The sequence below is a fragment of the Anomaloglossus baeobatrachus genome, chromosome 12 (genome assembly GCF_048569485.1).
Source record: "Anomaloglossus baeobatrachus isolate aAnoBae1 chromosome 12, aAnoBae1.hap1, whole genome shotgun sequence".
In the NCBI taxonomy this organism is placed as follows: Eukaryota; Metazoa; Chordata; class Amphibia; order Anura; family Aromobatidae; genus Anomaloglossus; species Anomaloglossus baeobatrachus.
This window is the reverse complement of record NC_134364.1, coordinates 101,915,706-101,938,174: the sequence shown is the minus strand read 5'-3', so window position 1 is coordinate 101,938,174 and position 22,469 is coordinate 101,915,706. Positions and strand designations below refer to the sequence as shown.

The 22,469-nt window shown below is 48.6% G+C and overlaps 1 protein-coding gene across 2 annotated transcripts in view; it reads right to left on the bottom strand.

Annotated features, from left to right (window-relative positions):
• RPRD2 (regulation of nuclear pre-mRNA domain containing 2) overlaps positions 1-22,469 on the bottom strand; it is a 90,442-nt gene that overhangs the window by 52,941 nt on the left and 15,032 nt on the right. For both annotated transcript variants that reach the window (XR_012727652.1, XM_075329938.1), the window contains exon 2: positions 212-341. Coding sequence is in view for 1 of the 2 variants with exons in the window: in XM_075329938.1 (XP_075186053.1) it covers positions 212-341 (130 nt within the window). In the remaining variant the exon portion in view is untranslated. The remainder of the gene's footprint in view (positions 1-211; positions 342-22,469) is intronic.

The following is a 22,469-nucleotide window of genomic DNA, read 5'->3' as shown; positions in this document are numbered from 1 at the left end:
CATTATGTTTGTTAAAAAAAAATAAATAAAATAAATCTCCATTCCAAGTCTCCATTGCAGAGCCTGGACAGCAAGGTGTTATACCTTAACATCATATTATTAATTGGGTTTCTTTAGCATCATTTATCTAGTGTCATGCACATGTATTAGGAATTAGGCCTTAAGCTAGGACAATGGATGACACTACTTTCATAGCCAAATATATACATACTTGACTAAGGAGGCCGCTTCTGGGAGGACATCCGCAAATGTGTCTCGATAGATTATTGCGTTTCTCCTCTTGCAGTTTTGGATTATATCATTCGCTAAGTAGAACAGGTTCAGTCTGTGTGAAAAGCCGGCTGAGGAAAAGGAAGGAAAAAAAATATATTCAGTAATAAAAAAGGTTTATAAGCCAATGTGACTGCAAGTCCAGCTATAACATTCAGGTCATGGCCACACATTATCATTCGGACGGCTGAGCGTCCCTTTCAGGATCGGCCGCGTCCCTTTCAGGATCGGCCGCGTCCCTTTCAGGATCGGCCGCGTCCCTTTCAGGATCGGCCGCGTCCCTTTCAGGATCGGCCGCGTCCCTTTCAGGATCGGCCGCGTCCCTTTCAGGATCGGCCGCGTCCCTTTCAGGATCGGCCGCGTCCCAACAGGGAGAGTCCCACCAGAGCAATTAGTACACGCCGATAGAGCCATAACCAGCTGTGTTTTCTACTGTCTAGATACCTATACTAAAACACAGGATCAACCCAGATTTTTATTTTTTATTTAACTTCATGTGAGTTTGGGTCATTTTTCTAATAGCATTTATATGGGGGGGGGGGGAGAAAAACAAATAATGCGCACATCTACTTTCATTAAAATGTTAAGATTATGTTTTCTTTAAATAAAAAAAAATAAATTGGAAAAGAAAATGAAGCAATCATACTTACAAGGGAACTTGTAATATGATTGCTTCATATCAAAATTACTATTTTTCTATAACTAAGATTGTGATTAAAGAAGAAAAAAAAGACTAGCTTTTTTTTTTTCTTTTTTTTTTTAAAGGGAATCAGTCAGCATGTTTTTGCTATGTAAGCTGAGGACAGCATGATGTAGGGGTTAGAAAAATAAAGCATCTTTTCTGCTCTGTGTGCCAGTGTGCTATTTGCTTAAACTAATGGCTTCATGACCCTGTGATTAACATTGCAGGAGTAGAAACAGGTGCAAGGCAGTGTGACGGCCCCCTGCAGTGATTGACACCTCACAGTCAATACACAATCTCTTTGGAGAGCTGTGTGTGAGTGACACAGCTCTCCCATCTAGGCTACATGCTTAAAACACAATTCTTTGATTACGTGAGAACGTCTGCAGCGAGTAATCTAAGTGATACACCGCTGGATTCAGAATCTCCTTGCCTACATTTAATGCTGCTGTTCAAATGAGGTAGCAAAAATCTGTTGACAGATTCCCTTTAACAAAAGCCCAATTGAGAGAGTCTATTTAATAAATAAATAGTACACATTAATAAAGTACCGTATTTTTCGGACCATAAGACGCACTTTTCCCCCCAAATGTTGGGGGAAAGTCGGGGGTGCGTCTTATGGTCTGACTATAGGGCAACAGCCAGGAATGAGGGTGCTGCGGTGGAGCGGTTATCGGCGGCACAAGCAGGTTGGAGCAGCCTGCCGTGACCACGTGGGCCCGCTCATTACATATGCACTTCCATCCTCCCGCCCATCATCTCTCAGCGCTGAAGCCAGCGCTGACAGGTAGACGGAATGATGGGCGTGGGGTGCGCGCATATTAAACAGCCAGCCCGCATGATCACCCCTGGCAACTACAGCCTGGAGTGATCACTGCCCCCCGCGCATCATCAGCGCGGGGTGCAGTGAATCAGTACACTCACCGTTCCCCTGCAACTTCGCAATATCCTCCCGTCTGCCGGTCAGCTGAGCTGTGTAGAGAGCGATGAGCACAGCGATGAGGTCATCGCTGTGTGCGCCGCTAGTCACGCAGGTCAGCCGGCAGACAGCAGGACATCGCAATGCTGCAGGGAAACGGCCACACACAGATCAGCGGCGCTGCTGCCACCACAGACAGGGGGAGGAGCGATGCTGCATGGAGCAACGAAAGGTGAGTATAAACGTTTATTTTTTTTTTTGTGTGATACAGGATACATGCCATATAGCAGGATGGGTGGGGGAATATAGCAGGATGGGTGCGGGCATATAGCAGGATGGGTGCGGGCATATATACAAGGCAGGAGAATCATTACCAGGCTGGGGTACCTTAGAAAATTTGGGGACATTACCCCCATAACAGTGTCAGCAGCAGATCCTCGCCCCATAACAGTGTGTCATGACCCCATTTTTTGCTTAAAATTTTATTTTCTTTTTTCCTCCTCTAAAACCAGGGTGCGTCTTATGGTCAGGTGCGTCTTATAGTCCGAAAAATACGGTATGTAAGAAATCGTAGAGAAAAATTTCTCCTCCTAGACTAGATGGAGCTTTCGCTCTCAATTCAAGGGTAAAATATGTATTCAGTAAAGACAGATTTCCCCATCACTGACATAGCAGATGATAGTTGGTGCTTTCATAATTGCATGGAGGGGGAGAGACTAGAGGAGGAGACAAACATTCAGCTGCAAGTTCCACAGACCTTTAGGAGCACCAACTGTCGTTTAACTGCAAAGGTGGGTGATCGTTCCGACTACCATCAAAGTTAAGAATGGGATGGTACTGCACTCACTCCACTGTCAATCTATTCAGATTGGGCCTTTACACAACTAGGCTCTAGGAAACTGTACCACAAAATCTCCAAATAAAAAGACGGGTGCAGAAGCCACTCTGCGCAAGAAAAAACGTTCCCGATTAAACCACCTCCAGTCAGAGACCTCTCACCCAGCGAATTCAGACCTCCTGGTTTGCATTGAGGAGGGGCAACACCCCGAAACACGTGTCTGCAAAAGGACTTTCCGGTTTGGCTTCTTATTAGTGATGGGTGCACGTGCTCGCCACTGCTCATAACTCGATTAAGCATTGGATTGTGCCAACGTGACCCAAATACCGAGCATAATGTAAGTCAATGGGAAACTCAAGCCTTCTCAAGCTTGTGGCTCGATCGAGTAATGACCACGTTTGTCCATCATTACTTATCCCAAGCCATGTGGAAAGGCTCATTTAAAAGATCAATATTGACTTTGCGATTTTTTAGATCCAATAGGTGGCACGTGGCAGTACAGATGAAGTCCTGTATTTCTTTGAAATATAAAAAAAAAAAAATATTGGCAGTGATTTAAAAAAAAACAAAAAAAAAAACAAAAACCAAACCAAACAATTTTAGTAAAAAAAAAAAAAAAAAAAAAAAGACAATTTAAACTTAAAAATACACTGCACTAGAGCCTTTTTTTATTATTTACTTAATTTTAGACTCATACTACCTGTTCTTTCAGGAAGAGTGTTCAGCAGGTTCATAATCCTCAGAGGCATGGGGGTCACATGCCAACTAGAAGTACGTACAATCAATACAAGTGAACAGACACATCTAGTTGGAATGAGGCCAAAAGCATATAATTCATCACATACTTTGGGGGGGGGGATGTCACATGACCAACAGTTTTCAGCAAATCATGACAGCATGCAGTTTGCAAGTTGTAAGGCCCTGTGCGCACTTACCGGTTTTTCCCGCGGATTTCCTGCGGTTTTCCTGCGGTTTCGCTGCAGAAAATGTTCATAACATCTCTGCAGTGAATCACCAGCAAAACCTATGGGGAACAAAAATCCTGTGCGCACTAGGCGGAATTTGACAGCTGCATGTTTTGCTGCGGGATTCCCACAGCAAAAACAATTGCATGTCACTTCTTTTCCGCACGTCGCTGCGGGATTTCACTCCAATGTAATTGTGAAATCCCGCAGGGAATAACGCAGGCAGCAAATTCTGTGCGGTTCATTGCATTTTCCTGCGTTATTCCCTGCGGTATTTCGCGGTTTACCTCCGGTAATGTACATCGCTTGTCTGCGGTTTGCAGGGAAGTGATGTCATTACAGGAAGAGGAAGCGGAGCAGAGAGTAAACACACACAGATCACACACACACACACACACACACACAGACATAGACATATAGAATACACATAGAAAGCAAACGGAAATATAGAAAAAGAAAAATGTGGGCTCCGCCGTATTTTTACCGTCCAGCCGAGGTAAGCACACAGCGGCGGCCCGGTATTCTCAGGCTGGGGAGGGCGAGGGGCAGGGTTAATGTCCCCCCTCCTCCCGCAGCCGAGAACATCAGCCGCAGCTGCCCCGGGACTGTCGCATGCATTATGCGGCAGTACCGGAGTGTTCCCGGCTCTTCCTGCTGCCGTGATGCAGTGGCAGTCAGGGTAATACAAGGGGTTAATGGTGGCGGATCGCCGCCACTAACTCCAGGCTTGATCATGGCAGCATCTATGAGACAGCTGACATGATCAACACGTAAGTAAAGTGAATAAACACCGAAAAATCCTTTATTTTAAATAAAACACAAAAATGCCTCCTCGTTCACCCTTTTATTAACCCCTCCCAAAACACACAGCTCCGGCGTAATCCACGTCCTGCAATGCTTGCATCCAGCCGCGACTGACACTGACAGCGCTGAATGCAGCTTTGCAGCGAGACAGCAGAGGTAACCACAGGGCATTTCCCACGGCCGGTAATGTGAACTCACTACCGACCGTGAGAAATGCAGCGATCTGTCCTCTATCCCTCCATCTGTCTATTTATCCATCTACTACTATCCATCTTAGAAGGAAATGATTTTTTTTTTCTTTCAATGTGTTTTATTGCATTGAATGCAATAAAACACACGTACCAACCCGCATGCGGCAAAACCGCGGCAATACCGCGAACAATACCACAGTAAAACCGCCGCAAACCGCATGCGGTTTTCGGGTGCGGTTTGTCGCATTTTTTTACCGCGGGTGCGGTAATCTTTCGGTGCCTGCGGAATAATCTTGAGAAAATTCCATTTTTCAGTGCGCACAAAGCCTAAGGGTTCACAAGTGTGCAATCAGCTTCAAGTACCCCAAGAAGACTAGTAAGATAAGTTTAAAAAAAAAATGAAGTTTTAAAAAATTTAGGGAGTGAAAAAACACAACAAACCACGTTTTAATCACACTTTTTCTCAATGGGAAAGGGGAAAAAAAAAATTGCCACGTACAGAAATGCCATATCGAAATACAGGATTATCTGATCAGTAAAGGGTGTAACAAGAAAGCAACACCAGAGTTCCTTTTTGGGGTTGCTGCAACATTGCAATAAAATGTAGTAACAGGCGAGCAAAACGTCACATCTACCCAAAATGATATACCTTATTTTTTGGATTAACAGAAAACAGTAGAGAGGGGTAGTAATGCTGCGCCAAAAATCATTCATGAGAATCAGATTAACGTGTCTTTATTATTGGCATAGGTCTACGCGTTTCAGTAGCTCTGCTCCCTTCCTCAGGACCGACAAGCAAGAAAGAAACATCAAATCATGTGATTTGATGTTTCTTTCTTCCTTCCTTTCTTTCTTGCTTGTCGGTCCTGAGGAAGGGAGCAGAGCTCCTGAAACGCGTAGACCTATGCCAATAATAAAGACACGTTAATCTGATTCTCATGAATGATTTTTGGCGCAGCATTACTACCCCTCTCTACTGTTTTCTGTTATCTGCCTTCGGGGGGCTGCAGCCTTTATCACATTTTATATGCGAGTAAAGGAGTTGTGACCTGCACAACTTCATCTGGTGAGCAATACTCCCCCCCTTCCCCCCATATTATTGGGGTAATACCCTATCTGCGCTTCTTTTTCCACAGCTTTATACTATTATTTTTTGGATTATAAGACACTTACCCTCCCAAAAATTTGGGAGGAAAATGAGGGTTAATTATTTAAATCTGAGCGTAGTATACTAGGGGGTGGTAGAGAGGGGGGGGGGGGTCACATGAGGCAGGGCAATGCTGTGCTGCTCTGTGCAGCAGGCAAGCGAGGTACAGGCCATTCTGTAGATGTCGGCGGTAAGGGCTTCAAATAATGGCGCCCGAGTCATTAAGTGCGCAGATGGAGCTCTCGGCTCAAGCTCTCATCTTCGCACGCACCGACTCCGGCCACCATTTCTTTGAAGCCCGACATCTTCAGAATGGCCAGTGCCTCAACGCTCGCAGCGAGCACTAGCACAGAGCAGCGCCAGCTGCCCCGACACAGCACCGCAGACTGCAGTGAACATCTGTGCCTCCATCTGCACTGCCCACAGCAACAACATACACCAGCACCTCCTCTGCCTCCTGTGACCCAGCTCCACCACACCTCCACGGTAACACACCACCGGATAATAGAAAAAACCCCATCATTTTTTTTATCTCTAAATTTGGGGTGCGTCTTATAATTCAATACGTCTTATAAGAAAAATACGGTAATTAAAAAAAAAAAAAAAAAAAAAAGTCAGCTCAGAAAGCTAAAAATAAGTCAAAGCTCCTGATCCGCAAAAATGAGAACGGTACGGGTCTTGGAAAAAGGCGCCAAAGCACTATTTTTAATTTATTTTTTTACAAATTTTAGTAACTGTTTCTTTACGTAAATAAAAAAATAATTTAAAAAACTATACCTGTGCCATCTACGAACTCACGCTGATCTAGGGAATCATACTGACAAGTCAGTTTTACCACAGAGAACTTAGTAACTTAAAAAAAAAAACAAAAAAACATTGCGGAATTGCTTTTTTTTTTTGCAATTGCACCGCACTTGGAATTTTTTTTTCACGTTTTCCAGTACAAATATGTAGCAAAATGAAAGCCGCCATTCAAAAGTACAACTCGTCCCGCAGAAAACAAGCCCTCAAACAGCTATATTGATGGATGGCAAAAAATAAATAAAATCATCGAGTAGTGGAGGAGTTAAAGGGTAACCCATCAATAGATTCATGATGTTATTAAAAAGTCCTCTGTTCTTATAGCTTACTGCTCGTAGGCCAAGTTACCAGCCACCTCTGCAGTCTACCCTGTGGTGGCCGGTATTGTATGCATATTGTACCATAGCTCACTATTTACTGGCTGGCTATAGTAAGCATTGCCCTGAAGCTTGCAGCATCCGAAGCCCCTGCACTCCTCAGCATCATAGTGCTCATTTTGGGCTGGTGGGACAACAAAACGCTGGTCAAATTGGGATCATTGAGACAACTATTAAGTTTGAAGTCAGCTAAAAGGACACATACACAAAAGCTCTTATTGTCACCAGGACCATATTAACATGGCACATGGACTACTGTGGCCTATTTCTGACTTTTTCACATTAGCCTATGGTTTCATTTATAGACATATGACCTTAGTAAGACAGCCGCTGGACGTTTTCTTCCAACAAAACTAACCCTATTAACACTGTAGCCTCAAAAGTATCTGGTAAAAAAAAAAAAAAAAGTATATGTTAGGCTAGTTTCACACTTGCGTTGTTTTCCTTCAGTCGCAATCTGACGTTTTGGAAAACAGCGGAATCCGTTAATGGATTCCGCTGCTTCCCATAGACTTGTATGGACGACGGATTGTGACAGAAGTACCTGCGTTGCTTCCGGTGGCCGACGCTACGTTGCTTCCGCTGGGCGGAAGGAACGCAGCATGTAATGTTTTTTTGAGCAGCGGAATTCTTAGGATTTCGCTGCGCATGCTCTCTCAGGCTCATTGAGTTACTAAGCAAAGCGCTTTGCTTAGAAACCAGATATTTATCCTGGCTACGTGTGCAAGGAGCCAGCGCTAAGAGGTGTACACTGGTAACCAACGTAAATATCGGGTAACCAAGCAAAGTACTTTGCTTAGTTACACGATATTTACCCTGGCTACGTGTGCAGGGAGGCCAAGACTTCCCCGCTCGGCTCCGCCCCCTCCTGCACTCCACTCCACATGTATACACACACACACACACACACACGCCTGTCCCCAGCCATGCAGTCCCAGCAGTACTGACGTCCTGAGCGCCATGGTCCCACTCGGCTCCACCCACCCCGCACTCATTCTCGGCGGGCGAATGATCAGCTGATCACCCGATCGGCCGGCTGCTGCGAGCGATCGGCCGGCTGCTGCGAGCGATCGGCCGGCTGCTGCGAGCGATCGGCCGGCTGCTGCGAGCGATCGGCCGGCTGCTGCGAGCGATCGGCCGGCTGCTGCGAGCGATCGGCCGGCTGCTGCGAGCGATCGGCCGGCTGCTGCGAGCGATCGGCCGGCTGCTGCGAGCGATCGGCCGGCTGCTGCGAGCGATCGGCCGGCTGCTGCGAGCGATCGGCCGGCTGCTGCGAGCGATCGGCCGGCTGCTGCGAGCGATCGGCCGGCTGCTGCGAGCGATCACCCGATCGGCCGGCTGCTGTGAGCGATCACCCGATCGGCCGGCTGCTGCGAGCGATCACCCGATCGGCCGGCTGCTGCGAGCGATCACCCGATCGGCCGGCTGCTGCGAGCGATCACCCGATCGGCCGGCTGCTGCGAGCGATCACCCGATCGGCCGGCTGCTGTGAGCGATCGGCTGATCAACCGGCTGCTGTGAGCGATCGGCTGATCACCCGGCTGCTGTGAGCGATCGGCTGATCACCCGGCTGCTGTGAGCGATCGGCTGATCACCCGGCTGCTGTGAGCGATCGGCTGATCACCCGACGGCCAGCTGCTGTGAGCCATCAGCTGATCACTCGGCGGCCGGCTGCTGTGAGCCATCAGCTGATCACTCGGCGGCCGGCTGCTGTGAGCCATCAGCTGATCACTCGGCGGCCGGGTGATCAGCTGATCGTTCACAATAGTCTGCCACCAGTAAAACTGTAAAGAAGAAAAAAAAAAAACCCAAACTGATTCCGTTTTGTATGATCTGTTGCGCCACTATATGCAACGCATCCGTTGTATCTGTCACACAACGCAATGCAACGGATGCCGTTCAACGTAAGTGTGAAACTAGTCTTAAAGCTGCTGCCAACTTTGAAATTTCAACGGCACAATCCTCCTCTCCCCCTAAGACTTAAGCTGTAGTTCAGAAAACAGAGAAGCATCTGAGAAACGTTTGGTTCCAAATAAAAAAAATTAAATAAAAACTAGGGCAAATACAAAATTAAATCAGGTTTTAAATCTTAATTAGCAATTTTTTCTGAAAAAAAAAACCCACTTTTGGCACATCCATAGGAGATATATAGAGATGGTTTAAGTGTATATACAAAAAATGTAGCATATGAATTCACCCATAAAAGTAACATTACCATCTAAAACATTGTTAACTGCATACGCCAACTCTGGGACCTGCACAATGTGGGTCCCTTACCCTCTATCCCACACCATAAAGCATCTGACGCATCCTGGTGGAGAGCAGCCACCCAAAAGGAGGCCAAGTGGTAGCCTCCATTAACTTCTATGGGAGACCAGGAAACTGTAAGGAAGTCCAGCATAGATCTGGACACCAATCCACCATGGTTGCCTTTTCGCAATGTCAATAACCTTAATCACAAAAACAATGTATGCAAAATCAAAGCTTCAATTACTAATATACAGGCCAGCTTCCAGGTCATTATCCGGATGTTGGGCCAGGGTTTCGATTAGCCACCCACAGCCCCTATCTGCAGTCCTTTAATGGCCTGCTGACAATACAATGTGCTATCGATGATGAGCCTTTGTAATAATCATCTAACCAGATCAGTAAACATTTCGCTCTTTGCTGGCTGACAGAGTTGCATAAGCAAAATGAAAATAATAAAAAAAAAAAAAAAAAAAAAGAAAGAAAGCTTGCTAACGAACCTGCCCCTCCCCTCCAATTAGATGCTGCCCAATCTCTCCTTTATGTGGCATCCCAACCAGGAGACATGTGACCATAGCCATGACCTAATGCAACCAATGACCGGCTGCAGCAATCACATCTTCCTGTGTCAGCACTTCACGGTGGAGAGTAGAGGAGGTAAGGGAAGTAACACTATCCTAATTTTGTAGACCATTCTGAGCACTTAAAAGGGAAGCGCTCACCAGTTTTTCCCTATTTAAATGTCTGCAGCTCCTGGGCTGCATTCTAGGATGGAGCACCTTGTCGCTGGCCCCCCTTGCAGTCCCCAAAAAGAACTTTATAAACTCTTCCCGTTTCCTATGCAAATGAGTTTGGTTGGCCAGATGGGTGGGCTCTAATTCATCTCCTGTCTCCCCCCTCCTGCCGCTGTTCGCCGTCCCCCAGTCATGATTTACATGGATGCCGCCCCACGCTGCTGGAGTCTTGCGCAGGCGCATTTCGTTGAGCCCCTATTGTGGGGCTAAGCATAAAGTTTCCCTGGCACGAGCGCTGGTGATGTAGTTGCACAGGCGCGAGATTATGGGCGGCGCTGTTTATGACCTCAACAGCATCATCTTCATACCCACCCATAATCTCTTGCCTGCGCATCTAGCTCTGCCTCTACCTTTATGCGCAGGCGCTGGCCAATGCTTTATCATTCCCGACACCAGGGACAGCTGGGTACTAGGTGTCGGGAATGATAAAGCATTGGCCAGCACATAAAGGTAGAGGCAGAGCTAAATGCGCAGGCATGAGATTATGGGTGGGTACGAGGATGACGCTGGTGAGGTCATACACAGCGCTTCCCATAATCTCGCGCCTGCGCAAATACATCACCAGCGCTCGCGCCAGGGAAACTTTATGCTAAGCCCCACGATAGGGGCACAGCGAAATGCACCTGCGCAAGACTCCAGCAGCGTGGGGCGGCGGCATCCATGTAAATCATGACTGGGGGGCGGCGATCAGCGGCAGGAGGGGGAGACAGGAGATGAATTAGAGCCCACCCATCTGGCCAACCAAACTCATTTGCATAGGAAACTGTAAGATTTTATAAAGTTCTTTTAGGGGTCTGCAACAAGGTGCACCTTCATAGAATGCAGCCCAGGGGCTGCAGAAGGTGATATTTTTGGTTTAATAGGGAAAACTGGTGATAGGTTCCCTTTAAGGAACCAGCCCTTTAAAGTATAGGAGAAAACTCAAGAAAAATAATAAAATCAATTACGTTTTTCAACTGTTTTTAAGATACAGGATCATTAACTGCACAAATAGCTATTCTAACACCTGATGCCACAAAAAAAAAAAAAAAAAAAAAATCAAGCAACTTCAACACTATAATTTGTGCTCATCCAAAGTCCCTAAAGGCTAAAAACAGCAGAGTCAGAATAATTTTTGTAGGGAAGGTAAAAGCTTGGCTGCGGCTTCATTTCCAATGGCTGATCTGGTCACAGAGAATACACTTCAGGCCAAATTCAGATGTCCATGAAACACTGGATGCATTAGAAGAGGTCTGGGGGCACGAGATGAAAACATCATTCTCCCTCTGTACAAATCACTCGTCAGACCACACTTGGAGTATTGTGTGCAATTTTGGGCGCCGGTGCTCAAGAAAGACATTACTGAACTTTAACGGGTTCAGAGGCAGGCTACTAAAATAATAAATGGAGTGGGTGCATTACAATACACGGAAAGGTTATCAAAATTAGGTCTATTTACTCTAGAAAAGAGAAGACTTAGGGGAGACCTAATAAATATGTACAAATATATCAGAGGGCCATATAGAGATCTCTCCCATGATCTGTTTGTACCAAGGACTATGACAAGAACAAAAGGGCATTCTCTTCGATTGGAGGAAAGAAAATTCCTACATCAGCATAGAAGAGGGTTCTTCACGGTAAGAGCAGTGAGGCTCTGGAACTCTCTTCCTGAGGAAGTGGTGATGGCCAACTCACTGAATGAATTTAAGACAGGAATGGATGCTTTTCTTGATAGCAAAAGTATAGAAGGTTATAAATAGCATAATCTTACAGGTAGATAGAAGAGCGGCCAAGATTATTAGAGGAATGGGTGGGCTGCACCACCAAGACAGGTTATTAAACTTGGCGGTTATTTAGTTTGGAAAAATGAAGGCTTAGGGGGGATCTAATCACAATGTATAAACATATGAGGGGACAGTACAGAGACCTTTCCAAAGATGTCTTTACACCTAGGCCTGCGACTGGAACACAGGGGCATCCGCTACGTCATGAGGAAAGAATGTTTAATCATAATCACAGACGAGGATTCTTTACTGTACGAGCAGTGAGACTATGGAGCTCTCTGCCGTATGATGTTGTAATGAGTGATTCACTACTAACAATTAAGCAGAGCCTGGATGCCTTTCCTGAAAAATATAATATTACCAGTTATGTATATTAGATTTTATGACAGGGTGTTGATCCAGGGAACTAGTCTGATTGCTGGATGTGGAGTCAGGAAGAAATTTCTTTCCCCATTGGAACTTGTTTGTCACATTGGGTTTTTTTTGCCTTCCTCTGGATCAACATGTTAGGCTATGGGTTGAACTAGATGGACTTAGAGTCTCCCTTCAACCTTAAAAACTATCAAACTATGAAACTGTCCACAATTTCAGGAGTGACCATGCAACTTGAGCGCAAGCCCCAGAACCTCATGACATGGGTCATGCTAAGTGCCAAAGTCATCGAGGATGGCGAGCGCAGAAATGGAGACTGGTTGCTAAAGGGTACCAGACTGAAAGGGAAGCGCAAATACATCTGATCACCTCTACGGGTCACCAAAAAACACAAACTAGCTCCTGGGTCACACAGTTACATCACAATCTATTAAACCATGGTTGTGTTCGCTTATCTCTACTTGTTACAAGTACAATACCAAGCACCCAAGAACGGCAGTGATCGGTCATCACTAGTAGACACTTTCAGAAGACAGGTCAGATGTTCTTTTGGGTAGACTTTAGGAGCACAAGTAACCTATTATACATTTATAGTGACCTGAAAAATGAGAACTTTTGTCAAGAATTAATAGAAGTTGGGTGTCTGTAGTAAAAGCTTTAGGCACCATGGCCACTTTGCTCTCAAACAACTCATCAACCGACCACAAGAGGCGGGAAAAATCAATCCATATGGTTTTATCTTCTATAGCACCTGTGACAGATCTTTTGTAGTGCATTTATGTAATCAATTGCAATTTTGGAAAAGAACACCCGAATATGCAGTCCTGCTCAGGCGTCCGTCCAGTCCTCTATTGAAAATCAAGGTAAGACCAGCTGTCACGGAAGACCAGGGCTTCACAAATCCAATGGATCCTTGCTAGCTTCTATTTATCCCATACTTTATGCCCCTCTCTTCCACCAGATCTGACAACGGACAAAGTATTGTAAAAGACCAATAAAACAAAAATTAGCACATTTTTAATGGGAGCCAGTCACTCGATTCATATACAACTGCAGCCAGGTACGTTGTTCTCTGAAAGCCTTTAGCATTACAGATGAACCGGGAAGAATTGTCACTAATCCGGCACCGCACCTGGCTGGCTCCTCCTTGCGCCACTCCAGGCAAGTGACCGGTCTCCACACATGTACACAACACTGGAGCTGGCTAGGGGCAGCGCTGGACTAATAATGTCTCTCCCTATGGCTCTTGGCCTGAGATCGAGCCTTTCAAAGACCAAAATAAACTAAGCTTTAGTCATGCAACAAGGCTGGTATTTGAGCAGCATGAATCGAGAGACAGGTTCCCTTTAACCAAGGCTGACACAAAAAAAAAAAATGCTTTTATATTTAAATATACTCAGTTTCTCGTTACCATTACTGTATCCTTTTAGGCTCCATATTGTTGGATCCCCGAACTGGTTTAAAAAAAAAAAAAAGTCAAGGCGAAAGGAAGCTAATCAATTTGGTATCAGATTAATGCAGGACACACGGTCACATGTTTCTATGATGCAATTCATCCAGAGGCAAAAAAAAAAAAAAACCTACTGTGGAATAAAAAATAACAAGCATCGATGTATCTCATGGAAGCTACGTCTACGGCTCGGGTGCTCGCGACGAGCGAGCCCTACCGCCCTCGGGTGCTCGCGACGAGCGAGCCCTACCGCCCTCGGGTGCTCGCGACGAGCTGTGATGAGCGAGCCCTACCATGCTCGGGTACTCGCGACGAGCTGTGATGAGCGAGCCCTACCATGCTCGGGTACTCGCAACGAGCTGTGATGAGCGAGTCCTACCATGCTTGGGTACTCGCAACGAGCCCTACCATGCTCGGGTACTCGCAACGAGCTGTGATGAGCGAGCCCTACCATGCTCGGGTACTCGCAACGAGCTGTGATGAGCGAGCCCTACCATGCTCAGGTACTCGCAACGAGCTGTGATGAGCGAGCCCTACCATGCTCGGGTACTCGCAACGAGCTGTGATGAGCGAGCCCTACCATGCCAAGTGCTCTGTATTAATGACGAGCGGTTGGATGTTTAAATGGGTAGGACTCGAGTACCTGAGTATAATGGAAGTCAACAGATCAGATCTTCAGCAAAAATGCTTGAGGTTCCCATTGACTTCTATTATACACAGGTACTCGAGTCACGGCCATCAGTCTCCAACTGCTCTCTACGACTACCGAGCACGGTTGTGTTTACTCATCAGTAGGGACTTTCAGAAGACTGTTTAGATTTTTTTATGGATTGGAGGTCCAGATGCAGAAATTGAAAGGAGCAGAAGTGCTCAAAGTAGACTGCGTGAAGATGGGCTACAACTCAATACAACTCTTTAGGTGAGACCTTTTGCCACTCTGTCCTGTCAATCGTACCCAAACATGTCTCGGCTACAGTAAGGTTGACACTTCCAGTCGTGTTTTCTAGCTCTAAATATTGGATCAGACTTACAGGCGGCACTAAAACTAATAACTTCTCTCCAGAGGAAAGCCAATTTGCAAGCAGCCATTCCCAGCACAAATCTATATACTTCAGCATGGCATGCTTTAGTATTGTGGCAATGCCAGGTCAAATCAAGATAGAAAGCAGAAATCTGCAATTGACCAGGCAACCTTGCTCAACATTAAAAGTAGTAACAAAAGAAGAAGAAAAAAAAAAAAAAGTGATCACAGAAGATAAAACACGAGCCAAACACCACACCAATAAGATGTGGCAGTGCACACAATGGTATATTTTTCTGGTCAAAAAACCTCAACATCTTTCAATTCCAGAAAAGTGTAAAAGGTTTATAGAAATCTCCTGGCCACTGTTTAATTTATTATGTTGCAGTGCGATTTTTGACATCCGAAATACATCAAATTTCCCTTGCGATAAACATGCGTTTTAGGCCCCTATCACACGTCAGTGATTTTGGTACGTTTGTGCTTTTTTTTTTTTTTTTTTTTTTTTTAAACGTACCAGAATCACTGACATACGCAGACCCATTATAATGAATGGGTCTGCTCACACGTCAGTGATTTTTCACTGCACGTGTCTCCGCGCGGCGTACCCGCGTGTGCGTGATTGCCGCACAGAGACATGTCTATTTTTTTCTGGCATCACTGATGTTCCACGGACCACGCAGTGGTGTCATCCGTGAAACACGTGCCAGAAAAAAACGTGCATATAAAATAAAAATCATTTTTACTCACCCGGCTTCAGCCGTGCTCTCTGCAGCCTGTTCTGCCTGCTGCTTCTAAGCCGGCTGATTACTGTCGTGCATATTCATGAATGCACGACACAGCCGACCCGGAAGCAGCTGCTGCGGAGGTCAGCGCCGGCCGGATACTGCACCGCGGGAGCGTTCAGCACCATGGAGAGCGGGAGCGGGCGCAGGTGAGTTAATCTCTATGTGCAATCACGGACCACGGAGCCCGAATTGCACTTAGACAACCCACGTGTGCCGTGAATCATGGCACACGGAGGGACATGTGCGTGTTTTACACGCCAGTGAAGAATGTCAGTGTTTTTCACTGACGAGTGAAACGGGCCTTATGCTCAGATTTTATCCTATAGACTTAAATGAGGTGTGGGTAATTGACAGAAAAAAAACTGGTTTTATTACAGTAAAAATGTATGCAATGCTAACGTGACTTTACCTTTAAATATTTAACAAAGCAAGTTACATAGACAATATCAGAACAAAATCTGCAACAGAAGGAACAAAAAAAAAAAAAAAAAAAAGGAAGGAACCTGCATGATTTCATTAACCCCTTCACGACCTTTGACGGATCTAGCCGTCATGGTGCCCTGGTACTTAAAGACCCATGACGGATAGATCCGTCATGGCGAAATCGCGGCCCCGGAGCACCGGGCACCGCGATCGGTTTTAAAAAACTGTAGATTCGGGAAGGAGAGGACTTGTACCTGACCTCAGGAGGGGTGGTGTCTCCTTCCCGGACCTACGGAGGCTGTGATTGGCTGAACGGCGTTCGTCAGCCAATCACAGCCAGTGTTATGTTTCAGCCATTGAAAATGGCTGAAGCATTGAAATCCAGCTATGTCAGTGCTGCTGCAGCACTGGCCATTGGCTGGAGCTCAGTGAGCTTTACTGCACCCGCCCCCAGCTCTGATTGGAGAGATCGGCCTTGTGACCGATTTCTCCAAGCAGCACCGTGCCTCTGGGACCGGGTGAGCTCGCTGTAGGAGATCGCTCTCCTCAGCGTCTCCCTCCGTGGAATCTGAGGAGAGCGATCCCTGCTGGTGCCCATCTGTGAGTCACAGCCCCCGATCCACCACTGCCCTGCTCCATGTGCTTCGCCCCCTGCTCTCCCGCTGCGCTCCTGCATGTGACGCCGCTACTCAGCAGTAAGAGCAAGCGGCGTCAGATGCAGGGGGTGGCGCAGCGGGAGGAGAGCGTCACGGCGGCCGCTGCACTCTCCCCATCAGCCGCTCCACCGCCCCAGCATCTGCCGATCCACCGCCCCAGCATCTGCCGATCCCCTCTCCCCATCAGGTACTGCTCTCTCCCCATCAGCCGCTCCACCGCCCCTGCATCTGCCGATCCACCGCCCCAGCATCTGCCGCTCCCCTCTCCCCATCAGGTACTGCTCTCTCCATCAGCCGATCCACCGCCCCAGCATCTGCCGATCCACCGCCCCAGCATCTGCCGATCCACCGCCCCAGCATCTGCCGATCCACCGCCCCAGCATCTGCCGATCCACCGCCCCAGCATCTGCCGATCCACCGCCCCAGCATCTGCTGCTCCCCTCTCCCCATCAGGTACTGCTCTCTCCCCATCTGCCGCTCCACCGCCCCAGCATCTGCCGCTCCACCGCCCCAGCATCTGCCGCTCCCCTCGCCCCATCAGGTACTGCTCTCTCCCCATCTGCCGCTCCACCGCCCCTGCATCTGCCGCTCCACTCGCCCCTGCATCTGCCGCTCCACTCGCCCCTGCATCTGCCGCTCCACTCGCCCCTGCATCTGCCGCTCCACTCGCCCCTGCATCTGCCGCTCCACTCGCCCCTGCATCTGCCGCTCCACTCGCCCCTGCATCTGCCGCTCCACTCGCCCCTGCATCTGCCGCTCCACTCGCCCCTGCATCTGCCGCTCCACTCGCCCCTGCATCTGCCGCTCCACTCGCCCCTGCATCTGCCGCTCCACTCGCCCCTGCATCTGCCGCTCCACTCGCCCCTGCATCTGCCGCTCCACTCGCCCCTGCATCTGCCGCTCCACTCGCCCCTGCATCTGCCGCTCCACTCGCCCCTGCATCTGCCGCTCCACTCGCCCCTGCATCTGCCGCTCCACTCGCCCCTGCATCTGCCGCTCCACTCGCCCCTGCATCTGCCGCTCCACTCGCCCCTGCATCTGCCGCTCCACTCGCCCCTGCATCTGCCGCTCCACTCGCCCCTGCATCTGCCGCTCCACTCGCCCCATCAGGTACTGCTCTCTCCCCATCTGCCGCTCCACTCGCCCCTGCATCTGCCGCTCCACTCGCCCCTGCATCTGCCGCTCCACTCGCCCCTGCATCTGCCGCTCCACTCGCCCCTGCATCTGCCGCTCCCCCGCCCCAGCATCTGCCGCTCCCCTCGCCCCATCAGGTACTGCTCGCCCCAGCATCTGCCGCTGCGCACTCCCCAGCATCTGCCGCTGCGCACTCCCCAGCATCTGCCGTTGCGCACTCCCCAGCATCTGCCGCTGCGCACTCCCCAGCATCTGCCGCTGCGCACTCCCCAGCATCTGCCGCTGCGCACTCCCCAGCATCTGCCGCTGCGCACTCCCCAGCATCTGCCGCTGCGCACTCCCCAGCATCTGCCGCTGCGCACTCCCCAGCATCTGCCGCTGCGCACTCCCCAGCATCTGCCGCTGCGCACTCCCCAGCATCTGCCGCTGCGCACTCCCCAGCATCTGCCGCTGCGCACTCCCCAGCATCTGCCGCTCCACTCTCCCCATCAGCCGCTCCACCGCCCCTGCATCAGCCGCTCCACCGCCCCTGCATCAGCCGCCACACTCTCCCCATCAGCCGCTCCACCGCCCCTGCATCAGCCGCCGCACTCTCCCCATCAGCTGCTCCACCGCCCCTGCATCTGCCGCCGCACTCTCCCCATCTGCCACCACACTCTCCCCATCTGCCGCTGCGCCCCTGCATCAGCCACCTCACTCCCCCATCAGCCTCTGCGCCCCTGCATCTGCCACCTCACTCCCCCATCAGCCTCTGCGCCCCTGCATCTGCCACCTCACTCCCCCATCAGCCTCTGCGCCCCTGCATCTGCCACCTCACTCCCCCATCAGCCTCTGCGCCCCTGCATCTGCCACCTCACTCCCCCATCAGCCTCTGCGCCCCTGCATCTGCCACCTCACTCCCCCATCAGCCTCTGCGCCCCTGCATCTGCCACCTCACTCCCCTATCAGCCTCTGTGCCCCTGCATCTGCCACCTCACTCCCCAATCAGCCTCTGCGCCCCTGCATCTGCCACCTCACTCCCCAATCAGCCTCTGCGCCCCTGCATCTGCCACCTCACTCCCCAATCAGCCTCTGCGCCCTTGCATCTGCCACCTCACTCCCCCATCAGCCTCTGCCCCCTCCCTGATCTGCTGCCTGCTCTCTCCCATCCCCTTAATCCTCTGCCCCCTCTTCCCCCCTCCCGGATCTGCTGCAATCCTGCTGCCTAGATCCATTCTGTAAGGTAGCTATCCCCAATCTCATCTCCCACTCCCCTTCCACCCTTCCCCTCGCCCCCCCTTCCTCCGCCGCTCCTGCATCCGTTGTGCCCTCACCCATCCTCCACCGCTCCTCCATCCGCCACGCCCTCCCATCCTCCGCCGTGCCCCCTCACCCATCCTCCGCCGCTCCTGCATCCGTTGCGCCCTTCTATCCTCCATCCATCTTTTTTCCATCCCACCTAGTCCCCCCCTTTTTGCAGTACATCTGTGCGTTCGTCCTAATTTTTTTTTCTGTAAACTAAGAAAGAAATACAAATAAACTTAGTTTAGGGCCAGTAAAATTATACTGTAGTAATCATCAACTACAGTATTTTTTACTGAATATTGTAAGGGTCAGCCCAGTGCCACACATGAGAGCGATGCTCGAGTCTCACACCGCATCATCCGGCACGGTCGCTCTCTTCCAGACAGGAGTGTGCGGCTGTGTCGGGTAATGCGATGCGAGATTTGTGCATTGCTCTCACGTGTGGCGCTTGCCTTAGTGTCCGTTGCATATATTTTTTTTTTTTTACTGACGTCTGTATTTTTTATTATGCCAAACTAATATTTCTTTGTATTGGGGGGGGGGGTCTAGTTTCCAACATGGGGTCACATGTGGGGGAGCTCCACTGTTTGGGCACAGGGGGCTCTCCAAACACGACATGGTGCGGCTAACGATTCCAGCTAATTTTCCATTTAAAAAGTCAAATGACGCTCCTTTCCTCTGGCGCTCTGCCGTGTGCCCAAAAAGTGTTTTTCTGCCACATATGAGGTATCAGCGTACTCAGAACAAATTGCCCAACAAATTTTGCGGTCCACTTTATCCTGTTACCCCTGTAAAAATTAAAAAATGGAGCCTAAAATAACATTTTGTGGAAAAAAAAAGTACTTTTTTGTTTTTATGCCTCAATGTATGAAGCACGTGAGGGTTCAAAGTGCTCATTACCCATGTAGATTTATGCCATGGGGGTTTAGTTTCCAAAATGAGGTCACTTGTGGGGGAGCTCCATTGTTTAGGCACCTCAGGGGGTCTCCAAACGCAACATGGCGTACGCTAATAATTCCAACCAATTTTGCTGTGAAATGGCGCTCCTTCTCTTCTGAGCCCCGCTGTGTGCCCAGACAATTACTTTCCACCACATATGAGGGTATCTGTGTACTCAGGAGAAATTGCACAATACATTGTATGGTGCATTTTTTCCTGATACCCTTGTGGAAAAAAAAGCTACCTGGTTGAAATAACAATTTCATGGTAAAAAAAATATATATATATATTTTCACGGCTGAACATTCTTAACTTTTGTGAAGCCTCCAGGGGTTCAAAGTGTTCAGTAAACATCTAGATAAATTCCATGAGGGGTCTAGTTTCCAAAATGGGGTCACTTGTGGGGGAGCTCCATTGTTTAGGCACCTCAGGGGGTCTCCAAACACAACATGGCATCCACTAACGATTCCAGACAATTTTGCGTTTGAAAAGTCAATTGTCGCACCTTGCCTTCCGAGACCTGCTGTGCGCCCAAACATTTGATTTCCACCACATATGAGGTATCTGTGTACTCAGGAGAAAATGCACAATACATTTTATGTTGCAATTTTTCCTGATACCCTTGTGAAAAAAAAAGCTACCTGGTTGAAGTAACAATTTCGTGGTAATTTTTTTTTATTTTATTTTCATTGCTCAAAGTTATTAACTTTTGTGAAGCCCCCAGAGGTTCAAAGTGCTCAATAAACATCTAGATAAATTCCATGAGGGGTCTAGTTTCCAAAATGGGGTCACTTGTGGGGGAGCTCCATTGTTTAGGCACCTCAGGGGGTCTCCAAACGCAACATCGCATCTGCTAATTATTCCAGACAATTTTGCTTTCAAAAATTCAAATGATGCTCCTTCTCTTCCGAGCCTTGCCGTGCGCCAAAACAATTGATTTCCCCCACATATGAGATATCGGTGTACTCAGGAGAAATTGCACAATTAATTTTATGGTGCATTTTTCCCGATACCCTAGTGAAAATGCTAAATTTTATGGCTAAAGTAACATTTTTGTGTAAAAAAGTAAAATTTTCATTTTTTCCTTCCACATTGCTTTGGTTGCTGTAAAGCTCCTAAAGGGTTAATAAACTTCTTGGATGTGGTTTTGAGCAGAGTAAAGCCCACTTTACACGTTGCAATTAGTTGTACAATCGCATTTGCGATGTGACACGCCCAGGTTGCATACGGGATCTATGAGATTTCACGTTGGTCGTTCATTTGCTGTCACACGAGCGTTAGTAGTCTATGTTAAAATGGTCAATTTTGTGTGCGATCCTTTAGATCATGTGTTCTGTGACGTATGCATTGAGCACCTTTTTTTTTTTTATTTATTGACTTGCCAAGCGTGTGTAATGTTTAGGGATGCGTTTTTACCATGTCATCTGCCATTCAGCTCTGCTACATGGCCGCTAACAGCAGACACAGACAGCCATGTAGCAGAGCTGAATGGCAGATGACAGCAGACACAGACAGAGCCGCACTGTCAGAACGAACTCGGGTGAACTTCACCCGACTTCATTGCCATGCTGCGGCTCTGTCTGTGTCGCGTCCTGATTAGCGGTCACCTGTGAAGGACTCACCGGTGACCGCTAATCTCCTGAGTAACTGAAGTTAGCAGCCCTCTCTCATATACTCACCAATCCCCGATCCCCGGCGCTGCACGGCTTTCTCACTGCTCCGGCGGCTTTTGCTGTTTTGAAAAAGCCGGCCGCCCATTAAACAATTTCGTATTCCCTGCTTTCCCCGCCCACCAGCGCCTATGATTGGTTACAGTGAGACACGCCCCCACTCTGAGTGACAGGTGTCACACTGCACCCAATCACAGCAGCCGGTGGGCGTGTCTATACTGTGTAGTGAAATAAATAATTAAATAATTAAAAAAAAACGGCGTGCGGTTCCCCCCATTTTTAAAACCAGCCAGATAAAGCCATACGGCTGAAGGCTGGTATTCTCAGGATGGGGAGCTCCACGTTATGGGGAGCCCCCCACCCTAACAATATCAGCCAACAGCCGCCCAGAATTGCCGCATACATTAGATGCGACAGTTCTGGGGCTGTACCCGGCTCTTCCCGATTTACCCTGGTGCGTTGGCAAATCGGGGTAATAAGGAGTTATTGGCAGCCCATAGCTGCCAATAAGTCCTAGATTAATCATGTCAGGCGTCTATGAGACACCTTCCATGATTAATCTGTAAGTTACAGTAAATAAACACACACACCAGAAAAAAATCCTTTATTAGAAATAAAAACACACACATATACCCTGGTTCACCACTTTAATCAGCCCCAAAAAGCCCTCCTTGTCCGGCGTAATCCAGGATGATCCAGCGTCGCATCCAGCGCTGCTGCATGGAGGTGACCGAAGCTGCAGCACACACAGCCGCTCCGGTCACCTCCACACAGCAAATGAACACAGCCGCGCGATCAGCTGCTGTCACTGAGGTTACCCGCGGCCACCGCTGCATCCACCGGTGGCCGCGGGTAACCTCAGTGACAGCAGCTGATCGCACGGCTGTCTTCATTTGCTGCATGGAGGTGACCGGAGCGGCTGTGTCTGCTGCGG